The 17,898-nt window shown below is 43.5% G+C and overlaps 1 protein-coding gene across 1 annotated transcript; it reads left to right on the top strand.

The window, feature by feature from the left end:
- The first annotated feature begins 14,028 nt into the window (after positions 1–14,028).
- LOC127347588 (SUN domain-containing protein 1) lies at positions 14,029–17,898 on the top strand. The gene is made up of 3 exons (XM_051373758.1): positions 14,029–14,217; positions 15,544–16,616; positions 17,363–17,898. Exons 2-3 carry the CDS (start codon positions 15,558–15,560, stop codon positions 17,669–17,671), a joined length of 1,368 nt encoding a protein of 455 aa, XP_051229718.1. The 5' UTR covers positions 14,029–14,217; positions 15,544–15,557; the 3' UTR covers positions 17,672–17,898.

The following is a 17,898-nucleotide window of genomic DNA, read 5'->3' as shown; positions in this document are numbered from 1 at the left end:
CAATCAGATTGTCGTAGATCGTCATTATTGCCTTTTCACTTGTGTAGCTTGGATAATATGAAATGAAAACCACGCTCCAGCCACCGAAGACCATTGAATTCATAAAGAACTTTATAAACTAGAGAAGAACAGCAAATATTTTTGGTGTTTTCGAATTGCAAATAAGAACAAGAGGGAACGAACAAACAAAACAAAATCTTTTTGGGTTTTATTATAACAAACTAGCAATAGCAAATAAAGTGAAACAAATGCAAGAAACCAAAGCAAACAAATGGTGAAGAGAAACAACAGAAATATTTTTGGTCTTTTTGTGTTTTGGGAAGGAAACAAAGCGAAATCAAGAAATAGCAAACTAAAAGAAACACAGAAAAGCGAGATGGCAGAAATCTGCCAAAACCTGACAGCAGTACAGAAATCGATTTTTAAAAAAATCTTACGTTGCTCAGATTGAAAAGTGTTCAACTAATGAAAGTTAGATAACAACCTGGGGAACCTGCACAAAAATTTGCAGCTCAAAATGACGTTCTGGCTATTTTTGACAATTTTTACGGTAACGTTCCAGAATCTGTTTTCAGGCAGCATTTCCCCAAATATCATCTTCCTCTCATTAGAAAACCACTCAAACGAACAAAACAAGTATGTGCGAGTATCCAGCAACCATAATATGCAAAGAATGAGTGATGCCGGTATACCTCCCCCCAAGCTTAGGCTTTTGGCCTAAGTGGAGTTCAACCCCAACGAGGGTCGTTGTTCCTCGCCGGTGGGTAGTCCATGGAGTAGTCATAGTAAAGCTCCTGTGCAGAAGAAAAGCGTGGAGGCTCCGCATATCCACCATGTTGATGTGAGGAACTTGCTGCATCGGATGATGAGTCGAGGTGCTCCTCGACCTCTATGTCGTCTCTTGCATGATGGCCTCCTCTCTCTATGTGTGCATCCAGTGCACCTTCTGTGACCGACCAATCTCCCCTGGAATCAAGGTTAGACAGAACAGGCGCAGGCAATCTGACTAGTTTCTTAGTTTTCTTAGTTATTCTCCAAACTTTCTTATAAAATATTATCTTATAATACAGGTTACCCAAGTTGGAGGAATCTGAAATAAATTCATGTTTAATCATAGAGGCTATGTCAAGTTTTTCTATGGGGAACGGAATATCAAAATGATGAGGTTCTACATTATGAAAAGCTAGTAAACGAGAGGCGATGAGACCTCCACAAATTCCACCTTTCTCACGGTTAGTAGCAAGTCTATAAGCTATTAATGCCCCCAAATTATAAGACCTACTATTTTGCAGTGCTGCAGCTAGAAAAGCCAAATCCGGGATAGAAAGTTTACCACCAATCCTTTTAGCGAGAACGCACTTGGTAATAAAATAGGCAAAGTAGCGGATAGCCGGGAGTTGAATACTAGTGATTTTACCACTTTCACCTGAGAAACTCCTTCCATTGCAAATCATCTTGTAGAGATCCGAGAGTTCTTGCGGCGATCCCTTTATCTTCTCACATGATCCCCATTGCGGTACTCTAATTGCTTTGCCTGAAAGCACTAAATGGCAAGTTGACAGCTTTATTGTAAATTTTATACTGGACCGTGGGGTTAGATCGCGACCAATTGAACTTGAAGTCCTGCACAAAATACATAGTTAATTTCACATATTGTCTTGGCTCTCCTTCAACAAAGTCACTCAGCCCTGCACGAGAAATTAGAGTTTGAACATCTTCAAATATCCCCGCGCTTCTCATGAAATCCGCGCACGGGTAGTAAGAGGGGTAAACTCCCTCTTCACGATTGACTATCATAACTTGTTGGACTTCCAATTCTTGCTGGTTCAAGTGATATCTATTCCACTCCATTTTCTGAAATTTCAACAACCAATATAGAAATTTGATTTGGTGACATATAATTGAGGGAAACTACCATAGGAACTTGCTAGAGTACTAATCATGCATCAAAACTAGTTTCTACCACTTAGAACAAGCATGCAAGCTCACTAAACATGTTACCTACAGCAGCAAAATATTCAAGATATACTCAACCAAACGAAATTCTACTTGGATGGGTGGAGGAGTCACATACCGAAGAGCAAATGTGCCAAATTTCAGACAGAAATCTGGGCTGAGCAAAGAGATCGAAAAATCTGGAGTTCTGAAGCAAAAACGCGAGAGAGAGGAACTTGGTACGAGTTTTTTCGGGAGAGAGACTGTTCTGGGCGAAAGAGATGACAAAGTGGGGCAGAGGGGGACCCACACCACATGGTGGCGCGGCCACCTCCTTGGCCACGCCGGCCTGTGGTCTGGCCCTCTCGGTGCCCCACAGTCATCCTCTGGTGCTCCCAGTGCCTCGTCGAAAAATAGGACCAACGGTATAATTTTTGTGAATTTTTGAAAACTTTGAAAAACGCACATTTCTGGGTATTTAGTTTATTATTACTGGCCAGGAAATTTTTTGAAATCTTCAAATAACTAAAGAACTTTGCAAATTAAAAGTGCTACAGCAACTAGAGCAAGTGGAGGAAGAAAGAGATGTTGTTTACCCTCTCTATGCATACAAAAAGTATTTGTTAACAAGGTTGATCAAGTCTTGCCACCAAATAAATTTTACATAGCATAAGAAGAAATAAACCTCAAATCAATCATGTTACCTTGAATTGTATTGATATGGATCCAATCACGAGAGTTTGATATTCTTCCTTAGGCTCATATATAGGACAATCAATAGTTCCCACTTTGATAGTTCTCACATTAGAAATAGTATTGACTCCACATACTTTATCAATCTTCTTGGGGAAATAAACGGTATGCTCCCTATCATCAACATTGAAAGTAACATTTCCTTTATTGCAATCAATAACAGCCCCTGCGGTGTTAAGAAAAGGTCTCCCAAGAATAATAGACATATTATCATCTTCAGGCATTTCCAACACAACAAAATCAGTTAATATCAAGCAGTTAGTAGTAACTTGAACAGGAACATTCTCACATATACCAACAGGAATAGCAGTAGATTTATCAGCCATTTGCAAAGATATATCAGTAGGTATCAACTTATCTAAGTAAAGTCTCTTATAAAGAGAAAAAGGCATAACACTAACACCAGCTCCCAAATCACATAGAGCAGTTTTAACATAATTATTCTTAATAGAACAAGGAATAGTAGGTATACCTGGGTCGCCCAACTTCTTCAGAACTTTGCCATTGAAAGAGTAATTAGCAAGCATAGTGGAAATTTCCTCATTGGGGATTTTCCTTTTGTTAGTAACAATATCTTTCATATACTTTGAATAAGGTGGCAATTTAATAGCATCAGTCAAAGGGATTTGCAAGAATAAAGGTTTCATCCAATCGCAAAATTTATTATAGTGTTCTTCTTCCTTTGATTTTAATTTCTTAGCAGGAAAAGGCATTTGCTTTTGCACCCAAGGTTCTCTTTCATTACCATGTTTCTCAGCAATAAAATCTTCTTTAGTGTACTTTTTATTTTTAGCATGCTTTTCAGGTTCTTCTTCAACCTCTTCTTTATCAGGAGTATCATTCTTATCATTATCATTATCATTATCATGTTCATTACCACTTTCGGTTTCAGCATCAGTAAATAGAAATACTATTAGGATCATTAACAGGTTCAGAGGATTCTACAACATTTTTATGTTTCTTCTTCGTTTTCTTCCTAGAATGAGCACTAGGTTCAATGCGTTGAGAATCTTGTTCAAGTCTTTTGGGATGCCCTTCAGGATATAGAGGATCCTGGGTAGAGACACCACCTCTAGTTGTTACTTCATAAGCATGTTTCTCTTTAGAATTATTCCCTAACAAGTCATTTTGCACTTTAGTGAGTTGATCAATTTGAGTTTGAATCATTTGAAAATGTTTAACAAGCATCTTAACATCATTGGAGGTTCTCTCCACAATATCATGCAATTCACTAATAGCTTGAGAATTTTCCATTAAATGATTCTCTACTCTCATATTAAAATTTTCTTGCTTAACAATATAATTATCAAACTCATCTAAGCATTGTGCAGGAGGTTTCGAATACGGAATATCTTCCCTAGTAAAGCGTTGAAGGGAGTTTACCTCAATCATGGATGAAGGGGGAATTATCTCACATATATCTTCAATAGGAGGTAGATTCTTCACATCTTCAGATTTAATACCTTTCTCCTTGAGAGACTTCTTGGCTTCCCTCATATCTTCATCATTCAATTTAATTAAACCCCGCTTCTTCAATATTGGAGTTGGAGTCGGTTCAGGCGTAGTCCAATCATCATGATTCCGGCTTATTTTAGCCAATAATTCTTCAAATATTGCCTGGAGTTCTTTTCCGAAAACACAACCAGCACAACTATCCAGGTATGCCCTAGACTCAATGGTTAGTCCACTATAAAATATATCAAGTAAATCATGCTTTTCCAAATCATGCTCAGGTCGAGCTCTAATAAGAGAGCAGAATCTCGACCAAGCCTCAGGCACTTTCTCTTCATCTCCCACGATTAAAATTATAAATTCTCTGCAAAGCAATATGTTGAGCACTAGCAGGAAAGTATTTGCGGAAGAAAACATCAAGCAATTCTTTTGGACTTTTAATAGAATTAGGTGGCAAATTATTATACCAAGTTTTAGCGTCATCCTTTAATGAGAATGGAAATATTTTAGCAACAAAGTAAGTACGCATCTTAACATCATCAGAAAACAAGCTACTAAGAGTAGATAGCTCAGTCATGTGTTCAACAACACTTTCTTTTTCAGTACCACAAAAGGGTGTTTTCTCAACAATAGCTATATGAGATAGATCAAGAGAAAAATCATAATCTTTATCCCTAATGTTTATAGGAGATGTGGCAAACTTAGGATCAGGAGACAGTTTATATCTAACAAAGATGTTCTGCAAGCAACTTTTTAATTTTTCTTGCATCAGTAGTAGCATTGCATTTTTCAATAAAATCATCATTAAGCTCCACATAATCTTCCTCAGGATCATCACTAAAATAACCAAGTTCATGTGAACTAACAGGTGTAGTAGCATTAGGAGTTTCAGTATTTTCAATTTGTCTAGACCTAGCAATTGTAGCATCTAGAAAAGATCCCAATGAACCACTATCATCAAGCACAGCAGAAACATTATCAATATTATGAGAGTGTTCAGATTCAGCAGATGTACCCGCATGCGAAGCATGTGGCGGTGAAACAAGTTTATCAATCACAGATGGTGAATCAAGAGCAGCAGAGGTATTCAGAATTGTACCTTTTCTTGTAGTGGATGGTAATATGGCGATCTTAGTATCGCGAGGTTTACCCATGATGGAGAATTTGCAGCGAACAATATTAATCCAAGTGAACTTCCAAATAAAGCTATGCTCCCGGCAACGGCGCTTAGAAAATAGTCTTGATGACCCACAAGTATAGGGGATCGCAACAGTCTTCGAGGGAAGTAAAACCCAATTTATTGATTCGACACAAGGGGAGACAAAGAACACTTGGAAGCCTTAACAACGGAGTTGTCAATTCAGTTGCACCTGGAAACAGACTTGCTCGCAAGGGTTTATCAGTAGTAACAGGTTTATAGCGATGAGTGATAGTGAAATAACAAAGCAGAGTAACGAGATAGCAAAGTAGTGATTTTAGTAAACAGCAGGATTAAAATACTGTAGGCACGGGGACAGATGACGGGCGTTGCATGGATGAGAGAAACTCATGTAACAATCATAGCAGGGCATTTGCAGATAATAATAAAACGGTGTCCAAGTACAAAGCAATCAATAGGCATGTGTTCCATATATAGTCGTGCGTGCTCGCAATGAGAAACTTGCACAACATCTTTTGTCCTACCAGCCGGTGGCAGCCGGGCCTCAAGGGAAACTACTGGATATTAAGGTACTCCTTTTAATAGAGTACCGGAGCAAAGCATTAACACGCCGTGACCACATGTGATCCTCACATCACTACCATTCCCTCCGGTTGTCCCGATTCTGTCACTTAGGGCCATCGGTTCCTGGACAACGACATGTGTATACAACTTATAGGTAAGACCATAAACAATGATTATCTTGATGAAACAATAACATGTTCAGATCTGAGATCATGGCACTCGGGCCCTAGTGACAAGCATTAAGCATAACAAGTTGCAACAATATCATCAAAGTACCAACTACGGACACTAGGCACTATGCCCTAACAATCTTATGCTATTACATGACCAATCTCATCCAATCCCTACCATCCCCTTCGGCCTACAGCGGGGGAATTACTCACACATGGGTGGGGGAAACATGGCTGGTTGATGTAGAGGCGTTGGCGGTGATGGCGGCGATGATCTCCTCCAATTCCCCGTCCCGGCGGAGTGCCAGAACGGAGACTTCTGGCTCCCGCGACGGAGTTTCGCGATGTGGCAGCGTTCTGGAGGGTTTCTGGCGACTTCGACTTCTCCCCGTGCGTTTTTAGGTCGAGGCCGATAAATAGTCCGAAGGCGGGCGTCGGAGGCCGGCCGAGGGGGCCACACCACAGGGCCGCGCGGGCCCCCCCTGGGCCGCGCCGCCCTATGGTGTGGGGCCCTCGGGCCTCCACTTCAATTGCCCTTCTGGCTCCGTTAGTTTCCTGGGAAAATAGGGCCTTCTGCATAAATTCCGAGGTTTTTCCCGAAAGTTGGATTTCTGCACAAAAACGAGACACCAGAGCAGTTCTGCTGAAAACAGCGTTAGTCCGTGTTAGTTGCATCCAAAACACACAAATTAGAGGCAAAACAATAGCAAAAGTGTTCGGGAAAGTAGATACGTTTTGGACGTATCAGCCATCTCCACCGCTTGTCACTCCTCCAACCGGCTCTATCTCCGCAAGGGCTTGAACAAGACTCCATATGAAATACTCACCGGGAACAAGCCTAATATCTCATACTTCAAGGTGTTCGGGTGTAAGTGTTTCTACAAAATCAAAGGGGTCCGTTTATCTAAATTTGCTCCTAAAGCTTTGGAGGGTATATTTGTTGGTTACGGTGCCGAGTCTCACACTTATAGAATCTTTGATATAGCCTCCGGGATTATCATTGAATCTTGTAGTGTGAGGTTCGAAGAAAATGATGGCTCCCAAGTGGGGCAAGTTGATGTATGTGCAGGTGATGAAATACCTCAATATGCCATAGTAAGAATGGGTGTGGGATTTTTCCGCCCCGTTGAGGGACACGGTGTGGCGTCTCGGGAAGGACTATGCTCTACCACGGTGGAGCCCTGATCTTCTCAACATCAACAAACCCCATCAAGTGAAGCAAATGATGCACCAACCCAAGAACAAGAACAAAACCCTCCCTCTAGTGTGCAAGATCAAGGACAAGATCAAGGGCAAGATCAAGGACAAGATCAAGGACAAGATCAAGGTCAAGATCAACCAAGAATTCATGATGGTTCCGGCGAGTATCCATTTGATATTTGTTCCGCACCAAATGATGTCCAAGATCAAGCACATGATGTTGAGCACTCACAAGAAATTGTAGTTGCTCAAGTTGAAGGTCAAGACGGGGACCCAAATGATCAAGTTGATCAAGTGACACCTCCAAGGCCAAGAAGAACCAAGGAGGAGATCGAGGCCCGTCGTCTAGCAAGAAGAGAAAGGTAACTTGAGCGTCTTGAACACACACATGACAAGGTTCTTGGTGATGTAAGGGCAAAGGTTTCCACAAGAAGGCAATTGGCTAATTTTAGCAACCATCATGCTTATATCTCCTTAGTGGAACCCAAGAAAGTATTTGAAGCCCTTGAAGATTCGGATTGGATGGAAGCTATGCACGAAGAACTCAACAACTTCAAGCGCAACAAAGTGTGGACCTTAGTAGAGAAGCCAAAGGAGTGCCGCAATGTTATTGGCACTAAATGGATATTCAAGAACAAGCAAGATGAGTTTGGCAATGTTGTGAGGAACAAGGCAAGATTGGTGGCTCAAGGGTTCTCTCAAGTTGAGGGAATTGACTTTGGAGAAACCTATGCTCCCGTGGCTCGCCTTGAGTCCATCCGTATCCTTCTTGCTTATGCATCGCATCATAACTTTAAGTTACAACAAATGGATGTGAAAAGTGCATTTCTTAATGGTCATTTGCATGAAGAGGTTTATGTTAAGCAACCCCCGGGGTTCGAGGATCTCAACTTCCCTAACCATGTCTACAAGCTCGATAAAGCTCTTTATGGTCTCAAACAAGCTCCTAGAGCTTGGTATGAGCACCTTAAGGAATTATTGGTAGACCGTGGGTTTGATGTTGGGCTAATCGATCCCACTCTTTTTACTAAGAGGGTCAATGGGGAGCTTTTCGTTTGCCAATTATATGTTGATGATATTATCTTTGGCTCTACTAACAAAGCTTTCAATGATGAATTCTCAAAGCTTATGACCGATAGGTTTAAGATGTCTATGATGGGAGAGATGAAGTTCTTCCTTGGTTTTGAGATCAAGCAATTGAGAGGAGGAACCTTCATCAACCAAGCAAAATATCTCCAAGACATGCTCAAGAGGTTCAAGATGACCGAGATGAAAGGTGTTGCCACTCCTATGGTTACCAAATGTCATCTTGCACTTGATCCCAATGGTAAAGAGGTGGATCAAAAGGTATATCGCTCCATGATTGGATCCTTGCTTTACCTTTGTGCATCTAGACCGGACATAGTGTTGAGTGTTGGTGTGTGTGCAAGGTATCAAGCTTCTCCTAAGGAGAGCCACATGATAGCTCTCAAGAGAATCTTTCGATATTTGGTTGATACCCCAAGATATGGTATTTGGTACCCCAAAGGCTCAAGTTTTATTCTCAATGGATACACCGATGCGGATTGGGCGGGAGACAAGGATGATAGGAAATCAACCTCCGGGGCTTGCCAATTTCTTGGTAGGTCCTTGGTGTGTTGGTCATCTAGGAAGCAAAATTGTATATCTCTCTCCACCGCCGAAGCCGAATATGTTGCCGCCGCAAGTGGATGCACTCAATTGTTATGGATGAGGCAAACTTTAAAGGAATACGGTGTCATTTGTGACAAAGTGCCTCTATTATGTGACAATGAAAGTGCTATCAAGATTGCCTATAATCCGGTGCAACATTCAAGAACGAAGCATATTGAGATCCGGAATCATTTCATTAGGGATCATGTTGCCCGTGGTGATATTGAGCTTATCTATGTTCCTACCAAAGATCAACTTGCCGATATATTCACGAAGCCTCTTGATGAAGCAAGGTTCACTTATTTGAGGAATGAGCTAAATATCATTGATTCAAGGAGTATAGCTTGACCATCTTGCAAACACACCTTCGTCTCAAAACTTTATTTGGTTTAGATGTGGGCATGGAAATAGGGGGAGTGCGGTTTAAATTATTGAGCTATCCCTCCCCCCATAATGCCAACATTAAGAAATCATTCTCTTTATATCATATGTTGATATGTGAGCTTCAATGATGAGTAGTGGCTTGGGCCCAAGATATATCTTCGCGGTGCCATGCCACAACACTCATATATGGTGGCCTAGGCCACCACACTCTTCTTTGTGAAGAGTTGGAGTTATTTGGATCTTATCGCCTTTTATTTGACAACTCCATGTTCTTATGGGAAATCACTCTAGTTTGGCCTTATTTGCTCATATCTTGCAAACTTGAGTGATCATGTACCATTAACAGTTTGTATCTTCTAAACCTAAGCCTACTCTCCCCTATAAGCCACTTCCATCTTGCTCATTTGTCATGTTTGGTAAAAACTTGGAGTTTTAGGTTTTTCGGTCGGATGATCTAGGTTGCCCCATCTTATTGCTAATATGCATCTTATATGTGACGTGATACATTATTGCATCACATATGGGTTTTGGCAAATAACCAACTAAAGATAGGCAGGATTTCTGGTGTTCTGGAAAATTCCAGAAAACCGGATAATCCGGCCCCCTGGCACCCCGGATAATCTGGCCCGGCCGGATTATCCGCCCTAAACTAGGGCCGGAATATCCGGCCTGGGCAGGTCTTGAAGGGGTTGAGGACGAGGCCGCGGGGGCAAACGGTTCAGAACCAGCCCCCACGCGCCACTCTCTCCTCTCTCTCCCCTCAAGGTCGCCGGAACTCCTCCTCCTCGCCGGAGACGCTCCGTCCGGTCCCTCTCGGAGTTTTTGGGTGGATCGGGTGCCTCTCCTCCCTAGCTACCTTCTCCTCCAAGCGGTTTCCACAATGGATGTGGGTATGATTCACAATCTCTAACCCTAGATGTTGTGTTTTATATGTGCTATTTTCTTGGTGGAATTGGTGTCTAGTTGTTCCAAATCAAGTGTAGTGTACTCATCTTGCATGCTATGAGGCCGATCTGGTCTTAGACAAGTTTTTGATTGGAAAACTGCAAGTTTCGCAGGGCCGGATTATCCGGCCCCCGCGCAGGCCGGATTATCCGGCCAGGCCGGATTATCCGCCCCCAGGGGACACCGGATTATCCGGCCTGGAGCTTCATCGCCGCTGCAGTTTTGTTTAAATCTATCATGTCTAGATTTGTACCGACTTATAGTATGTTTCTAGAGTATATTACTGTATCTTACATGACTTATGAGCATTACCTTCTCTTTGCTACCCGCCTTTGCTTCTCACAGGTGGTGCTTCTCGGGGTGGCCGGAGACGCCCTAGGCATGATCGCTCAAGTGATGAGTTCGCATCCAATGCACCTCGCAAGTCCGTCGCTTCAAGGCGGAAGAACAAGGAAGTGAGGGAGAACTACAAGACCATGGACATTATCTCTTATTCCGCTATCCGCATGAAGAACTGGTATGAAGACCTCCCAAGAGATGAAGAGATTGAGGGCAGGAGATACTGGTGCATGGAGCAGGAGTTCATCTACAAGGACATCTATGAGCCCATGAAGAATCCGAGACCCATGCAAGCTATAGATGTGGACCTTCTGGCAGTCAACAATCACTTTGAAGATGCAATCTGGGTAGCTGGCAGGATGGGCTTGAAGGATATCATGAAGATTCAATGTGACTATAGCCCAGAGTTGGTGAAGCAATTCTTTGCCACATTGGCAATCAAGAAAGATGATGACCGCACTATGGAATGGATGACGGGCTCCACTCACTGTAGTGCCACTCTGCGCCGATTTGCTGGTTTTCTTGGAGTTCCTGCAGAAGGTGGTCGTCGCCTTCATGGACCACAGAAGACAGATAAGAATGCACTGGTTCATCTCTATACCTCAGCGGGAACAGTTGGTTCTGCCAAGGGACTGCTTCCTATCTACAGTCAGTTGCTCCGGTTCTTTCGGGCCACCATTTGTCCAAGTGGTGGTAACAATGATGCTCTCCGGGGAACTCTTGTGGATCTTATGCACCTCAGCTTTGGGTGTGCTCGTGATGTCGATGAGGAACGGGACTTCACTCTTGATGTCATGGACTTCATCTTCCATGAGATCCATGATGCCATGGTCTCCCGGACCACCATACCTTATGCACCCTACATCCAGCTTCTCATCAACAACTCTGTGACTTTGGGTGGTGAAGACTTGAGTGGGTACCCTTTGGTGAAGCACAATGTCAAAAGGCCTACAGGCTTAAGCCAGTCTCTTCTGCTGTACCTGCACCTGACTCTTTCATGGGTGATGCTCGTTCTAGTGGTTTTGCTCCTGCTCGCCATCCTGATGTCCCGGCTATGAGGAAGCAAGTGAGCCGTCTTAGTTGGTTTCAGCGTCACATCCTTTGCATGAACATTGAGATCCATAAGGAGAACTATGCGGCCAGCCGAGAGCGTTCTGAGATTAAGCATACTCAGGCGGTTATTCTACACAAGCTCAGTGGTGATCAAGGACCCCGCCTCAGCCTCCAGCTCACCAAGGTTACAGTGGATGGCATTCTGCACAGGTTCCATGGAGTGATCTTGATGATTGCCTTCAAAGGTCCAACCTCACTCGCCGCTCTCCGGATGCACCTGACACTGAAGATGAAGATGAGGAAGCGGCATACCAGTCCGATGATGAAGATGCCTCCGAGTGATTCCCATGGGACGTGTAGCATCGCGCTTGTCCCCTTTTTGGCGTCTCGATGCCAAAGGGGGAGAAGTGTTCTATTAGGACTCTCGGGGATTTGCATGGTTTGGGCACAAGCATATGCGTTTATCATTCTTCTATTGCTTGTGTTCCCTCTTATTTGAACTATTTGGTTTGCTTGTGTGTTCCGTTCAAAACTATATGCTATGTGGTGTGAGACATTGTTATGGTTTTCGGATTTCTATTTGTTGAGATCAAGGCTATTATGCTATGTGTGATGCTATATCTCCGTATTATATATCTACACATGGGTATGATTTCTTGCATCCTATCTCAACTTCATATTTGTCGATGTCTATTGTTAGAGCTCATGTTGGATACCTCTTGTGTTGAGGCACCTCACTCCTATGTGTTGTGTATTTGTATTCAAATGCAAATTACTTATATGCACACATGTAGGGGGAGTGCCTCTATGTTTTGCCATCATGCTTGTCTCTATAGTGATTCTCTTGCAAATCCGTATATTGTCATCAAACACCAAAAAGGGGGAGATTGAAAGAACATCTCTCACATTATGTTTTGTGTGTTTGATGTCAATATATGTGATACACTAATGTTTGTTTAAGTGGTACAGAGATTTCATATATGTCAAAAGGAAGCAGTAAAAAGTTGGTCAGGCCGGATAATCCGGGCCGGATATTGTGGAAATATCCGGCCCCCAGTTTTCGGCTAAGTCTTTGAGGAAAAACAAGTCAGTATAGGGGCCGGACATTTGCCCGGATATTGTCCCGGTTTTGTCCCAGGGCCGGAATATCCGGGCCGGACATTTCGGAAATATCCGGCCCCCTCGATTTTGGCTAAGGACCTGAAGAAAAACAAGTCTGGCATGGGGCCGGACATTTGGCCGGATTATGTCATAGTTTTGTCCCTGAGGCCGGATTATCCGGGGGGGGGGGGGGGGCGGATTATCCGGCCCTTACTTAGGCCGGAATATCCGGCCCCCCGGAAGCTGCAACGACTCATTTTCTGGGGGGGGGGGGGGTATAAATATCCCCCTTCTTCTACCTTGGTTGCTTGCTCAATCATTGGACAAGAAATCTGCCAAGCCACCTCCATTAGAGCCACCTCAAGAAACACAAGATTTGCAAGATCTCCTTCCTCTCCCAACCAAAGCTCTTGATCTTTGGAGATTCGAAGGAGAAGACACCGATCTACATCCTCACCGAAGCGTTCTTCATTTCCCCCTCTCTTGTTTGAGAGATCTCATGCTAGTGTTCCTATTTGGTTCCCTAGTTGATTTGTGTTGATGTGTTGTTGTTGATTGTTGTATTGTTACAGATTTGGGAGCCTCCAATTCAGTTGTGGATGTGTGCCCCAATAACCTTGTAAAGGCCCGGTTTCCGCCTCGAGGAAATCCCTTAGTGGAAGTGGGCTAGGCCTTCGTGGCGTTGCTCACCGGAGATCTGAGTGAAGCCTTCGTGGCTGTTGGTTTGGCTTTCGTAGCAACCACACTCCTCCAAACGTAGACGTACCTTTTGCAAAGGAAGGGAACTACGGAAATCATCTCCGTGTCATCGCGTGCTCCACTCTCGGTTACCTCTATCCTATTCTATCTCTTATATTGCTTAGCTATATCTTGTTTAGTTGATAGCCTTGTCATATAGGTAAATTCACTTAGTTGCATATCTAGAGAATTTACCTTTGTGTCAAGCCTAAATTGAAAAAGAACTAAAAATTGGTTAGCACCTATTCACCCCCCCCTCTAGGTGCGGCATACGATCCTTTCACACCGGTTGCCGACTGATTATTTGATCTAGTTCTCGAGCCAGCCCGTTACAATCCATCATAGATACACGAAACCGTAGGAGCGATAGGGGCTCCCTCCCTTGTAGCGTCCGCTAGCCCATCGGCAGGTGTACCCGTTGATATGCGAGAGGGAAAAGAACAGCTGACTACTCCATCCCACTCCAGATCTTATGGTAAACACGAGTATTACCGATGCGAGCCAAGGCGAGACCAGGCTACCAAACGGCCATCTTATTTCGAGGAGCACGGTCATCTTCCTCCCTCCCACGCACCATACCCGTCGCCGTCGGCCGCCACTCGCCTCGTCTTCCTCCTCTCTTCCGATTCCCTCCTCCACCCAAATTCCGCCCGCTCGCAACTCTCGCCCCCTCGCTCCCCACAGTCCGCCGAGCCGGCGGCGGCGGCCACACCCGCCAGGCACCGTGACGCCGACCGGTTCCTTCCTCTGCCGGTAAGGAACCAACCAACCAATCCCCCTACTTGGATTGCTGCGAGAGTAGGTTTTGCTCCACGGATTCTCCACGTTGCTGCTCCAGCGAGCAACCGAGATCCGTACCTGTCTGTCGCCGACTCATTTGCCTCGGGGCTGATCCAACCCCTCACGTTTCGGGTGGTTCAGTTAGGCCGTTCTCCCTCTCCAGGGATCTATTCTGGGTTTGGCCGTATCAGCAGCGCAGGCGCCGGCGGGGATTGTTTACGGAAATTTAGGTGGTTCTCTTGTCTTCCCGTGGTGAGAGGAACTTCTTGAAAATTGGGGAATTAGGGTTTGCGTCGTGTGGAACTGTAAGGCAGACTCTGCTGAACTAGGTCGCTCTAGGTTAATTTTGTACGGAGTACTTCTTTTATGGTGTCTCTTACTTCTTTTTTGGTGTGGCTACTGGGTAGCACTTCGAAATTTGCCGCAGAACGTTGGTGGAGGATGCCACAGTTTACTACAGTACATTTCTTCAAATTTTACTGCTGGGTTTATTTCTTGTCTGATAGGATGTTCAAGAATATTTTCTTCACATTCTGCCTTTAGGGCATGTACAACGGGGACGTTTAGAGGGGACGCTAGGATCTCTATCCCGTCCGTTTTGGCTGATTCCCGGTCGATTTCAGGAATTTTCTTTGCGTCGACGCAAAACAGAACGTCGAGCGCTTAACAATTCGTTTTTTCTCCACTTGATTTCCGCGAAGTACGGTCTCTAATTTTGCTAATATTGTAGCGCAGAATCTGTTAAGTTTTTACGTGCGCTTGGTGTCCTGGCGTTGTACGGCTAGGGTGCTAGCTCTTTTCCTTTAATCTTGCAAGCGTCGATCCGTAGCTTTTAGCGTTGGAGGCACAGGCTCTTGCACGGATGCTAAGCATTAATTTTTCCTCAAGCGCCTTGCGCTGTACATGCCCTTATGTGTGATAGCGTAGTCTGTTCCGACTTCACCATTGGCTCTGTTCTGCACATATTTAATTGCTGGATCTACAAAGAGAAAATTAAGGGAATGCTGCTATCTCTAAGAATTCATGTTATGCATGTGAATACCAGCTTTCGTTTTGGGCTGACTATATATGTACACACACTTAGCAGCAGATAGATTATTCCCCCATTATTCATAAATTGCCAACAAAGAAATATATGGGAAGGCTGGCTATAGGATCGATCCTTTGGCTGTATCCTTCATGTTACTCTGCACTGATGAATGGACAACTTTCTTCATGCAATAGCACCATTTTTCTGTTGCCTTGCATTCCATTTGCATTATCATTTCGAGTTTTTAATCTAGCTATGTTCTGCTGCAGTGTAACAAACAGCAATGTCGGCTTCAACTGCTGCGATACCGGCTGCAGATACAAATGGAAACCATGCACTAAGTGTGGATTCACATTCCAGCCAAGATGTTAGGCGGCGAACGGTTGTTGCAAAGAAGGTAGCCGCGCCTGAGGTTCTTTCTGAAGGTGGAGTTAATGGGGTCTCGGGTGAGAAGACCGCTAGCAAGAAGGATGTTGCTCATGCGGTCCGTGGGGAGTCAGCTGTTGACAAGCCAAAGTATTCATCCGAGGCAAGGAAAGCTGCATTTCCTTCAGCAGCTACTCCTGAGCATCGAAGGAAAAGCGCTAGTAAACAAGGAAATGCCAAGTGGGAAACTGCCCTAAGTGTGCTTATGAAGCTTTGCCTTCTTATTACTGCAATTGCTTGGATTGGGCAGGTTCTCTGGAGATGGCAGAATGGAGATTTATCATTTGCCACACTTGATATGGAGAGCAGGCTATCCAAGGTGGAGGGGTTCAAGAAGACAACCAAGATGCTTCAGGTACAACTGGACATTTTAGATAAGAAGCTAGGAGATGAGATCGGCAAAGCAAAGATGGATATCACAAAGCAATTTGAAGACAAGGGCAATAAGTTAGAGACAAAGATGAAAGCGTTGGAAGGCAAGACTGACATGTTGGATAAGTCACTTGCTGAACTGAGAGACATGGGTTTTGTCTCTAAGAAAGAATTCGATGAGATTGTGAACCAGGTAAACAAAAAAGGGGGTTTAGATGGTACTGGTACTGAGATAACCTTGGACGATATAAGGTTATTTGCCAAGGAGATAGTGGAAATGGAGATAGCAAGGCATGCAGCAGATGGCCTTGGAATGGTTGATTATGCATTAGGATCTGGTGGCGGTAAAGTCGTCAAGCATTCAGAACCTTTCAAGAAAGCTAAGAGCATTCTTCCTCGTCGTAGTGAAGCTTACAAAATGCTGGAGCCAAGTTTTGGGCAGCCAGGAGAATGTTTTGCACTGGAAGGAAGTAGTGGATTTGTGGAAATCAAGCTCAGGACAGGAATCATTCCTGAGGCAGTCACTATAGAGCATGTTGATAAGGTAAGGTTATTTATCGTATTACCATAATCCACACAGTGTAGCTCACTATTTTCCATGTGACATACATCAGTTTCACTTTTGATGCCATGAATCGACTATTAGAAAGTTTCGGAAAATCTCATTATTTTTTGATTTCATCATCAGATAACATTACATTTAGCTTGGTCCTGATAGGGTCTAGGAACAAGTAGACTGAGATTATACAAAACAAAAGTATGAAAACTAGTTTGCATTTTATGAAATTAACTATTAGGAATAATCTGGTAGACTATGCAGGGAATATATATGTTACACTGGGAGCTGTGTAGTGTGAGGTTCTTGAATTAACGTGTGCTAGCAGTGTAACTGTTCTGTATCTATAAGAGTGGTTAAATACTTCTCGTGTTGAATGCACTGCTTGGTTATTTACTCTTCTTTTTAAGAATATAATTTTGATAATCTTCTTTGCTCAATGGCTATCTAGCTTGAATATCGTTATTTCTAGTTTCACTTTGAAAGTATAATCCTACCGTTCATTAAGAAACTGACTGATTTACAAGCCATGCGAGAAAGAAATCATAGTAAAAACAAAGCATGCTTAATTTGTCGTGTTTCAGTTTACATGGCTTCCACTTTGTTGGTTTGTTTCCTTTCTGGCCTTATTACTGAACAATTATTATTTCTGCCCTGTCTTTTACTCCTTTGAATCAGTTTTCTTCTTCATTCTGTTTGTAATATCTTATCGGGATCTTGAATTGTGCATCCAGAGTGTGGCCTATGACCTGTCTAGTGCTCCCAAAGATTTCCAAGTCAGCGGATGGTACCAAGGACTAGGCGATGATTCAGATAAGCAACAACCTACGGCTACAAATTTAGGAGAGTTTACTTATGACATTGAGAAGAGCAATGCCCAGACCTTCCAACTAGACAAAACCACCACTGATGCACAGGTCATCAACACGGTTCGGCTTGACTTCTTCTCGAACCACGGGCAGCCAGATCTTACATGCATCTATCGCTTCAGGGTGCACGGCAGCGAGCCTGGCTCTCTTGGTACCACGGCATCGAAGGCTTGATCTAGGTTGTAGGAACTACATGCCTGAGGCCATGTGACCTTTCCCTTAAATTTGAGTACTTCAAACCCATGTAATGTATACTAGGTTATGGTTGATGTTAATCTGTAGTGTAGTGGCATTATGCTAGCTAGACGGCCTATTTGTTCGTATCAGGCAATTGTGGTTGCTATTTGCGCTGCAATTGTTAGCAATATTGTAATTTAGCAATTGTGGAGTTTTATTTGTAA

The sequence above is a fragment of the Lolium perenne genome, chromosome 1 (genome assembly GCF_019359855.2).
Source record: "Lolium perenne isolate Kyuss_39 chromosome 1, Kyuss_2.0, whole genome shotgun sequence".
NCBI lineage: Eukaryota > Viridiplantae > Streptophyta > Magnoliopsida > Poales > Poaceae > Lolium > Lolium perenne.
The sequence above is the reverse complement of the archived record's forward strand: the minus strand, read 5'-3'. Positions and strand labels throughout refer to the sequence as shown.

Excerpts from the sequence above, each read along its gene's own strand:
- LOC127347588 (XM_051373758.1), top strand. The coding sequence starts at position 15,558 with ATGTCGGCTTCAACTGCTGCGATACCGGCTGCAGATACAAATGGAAAC. Across the intron at positions 16,617-17,362 it reads CTATAGAGCATGTTGATAAG|AGTGTGGCCTATGACCTGTC; the intron begins GTAAGGTTATTT and ends TTGTGCATCCAG.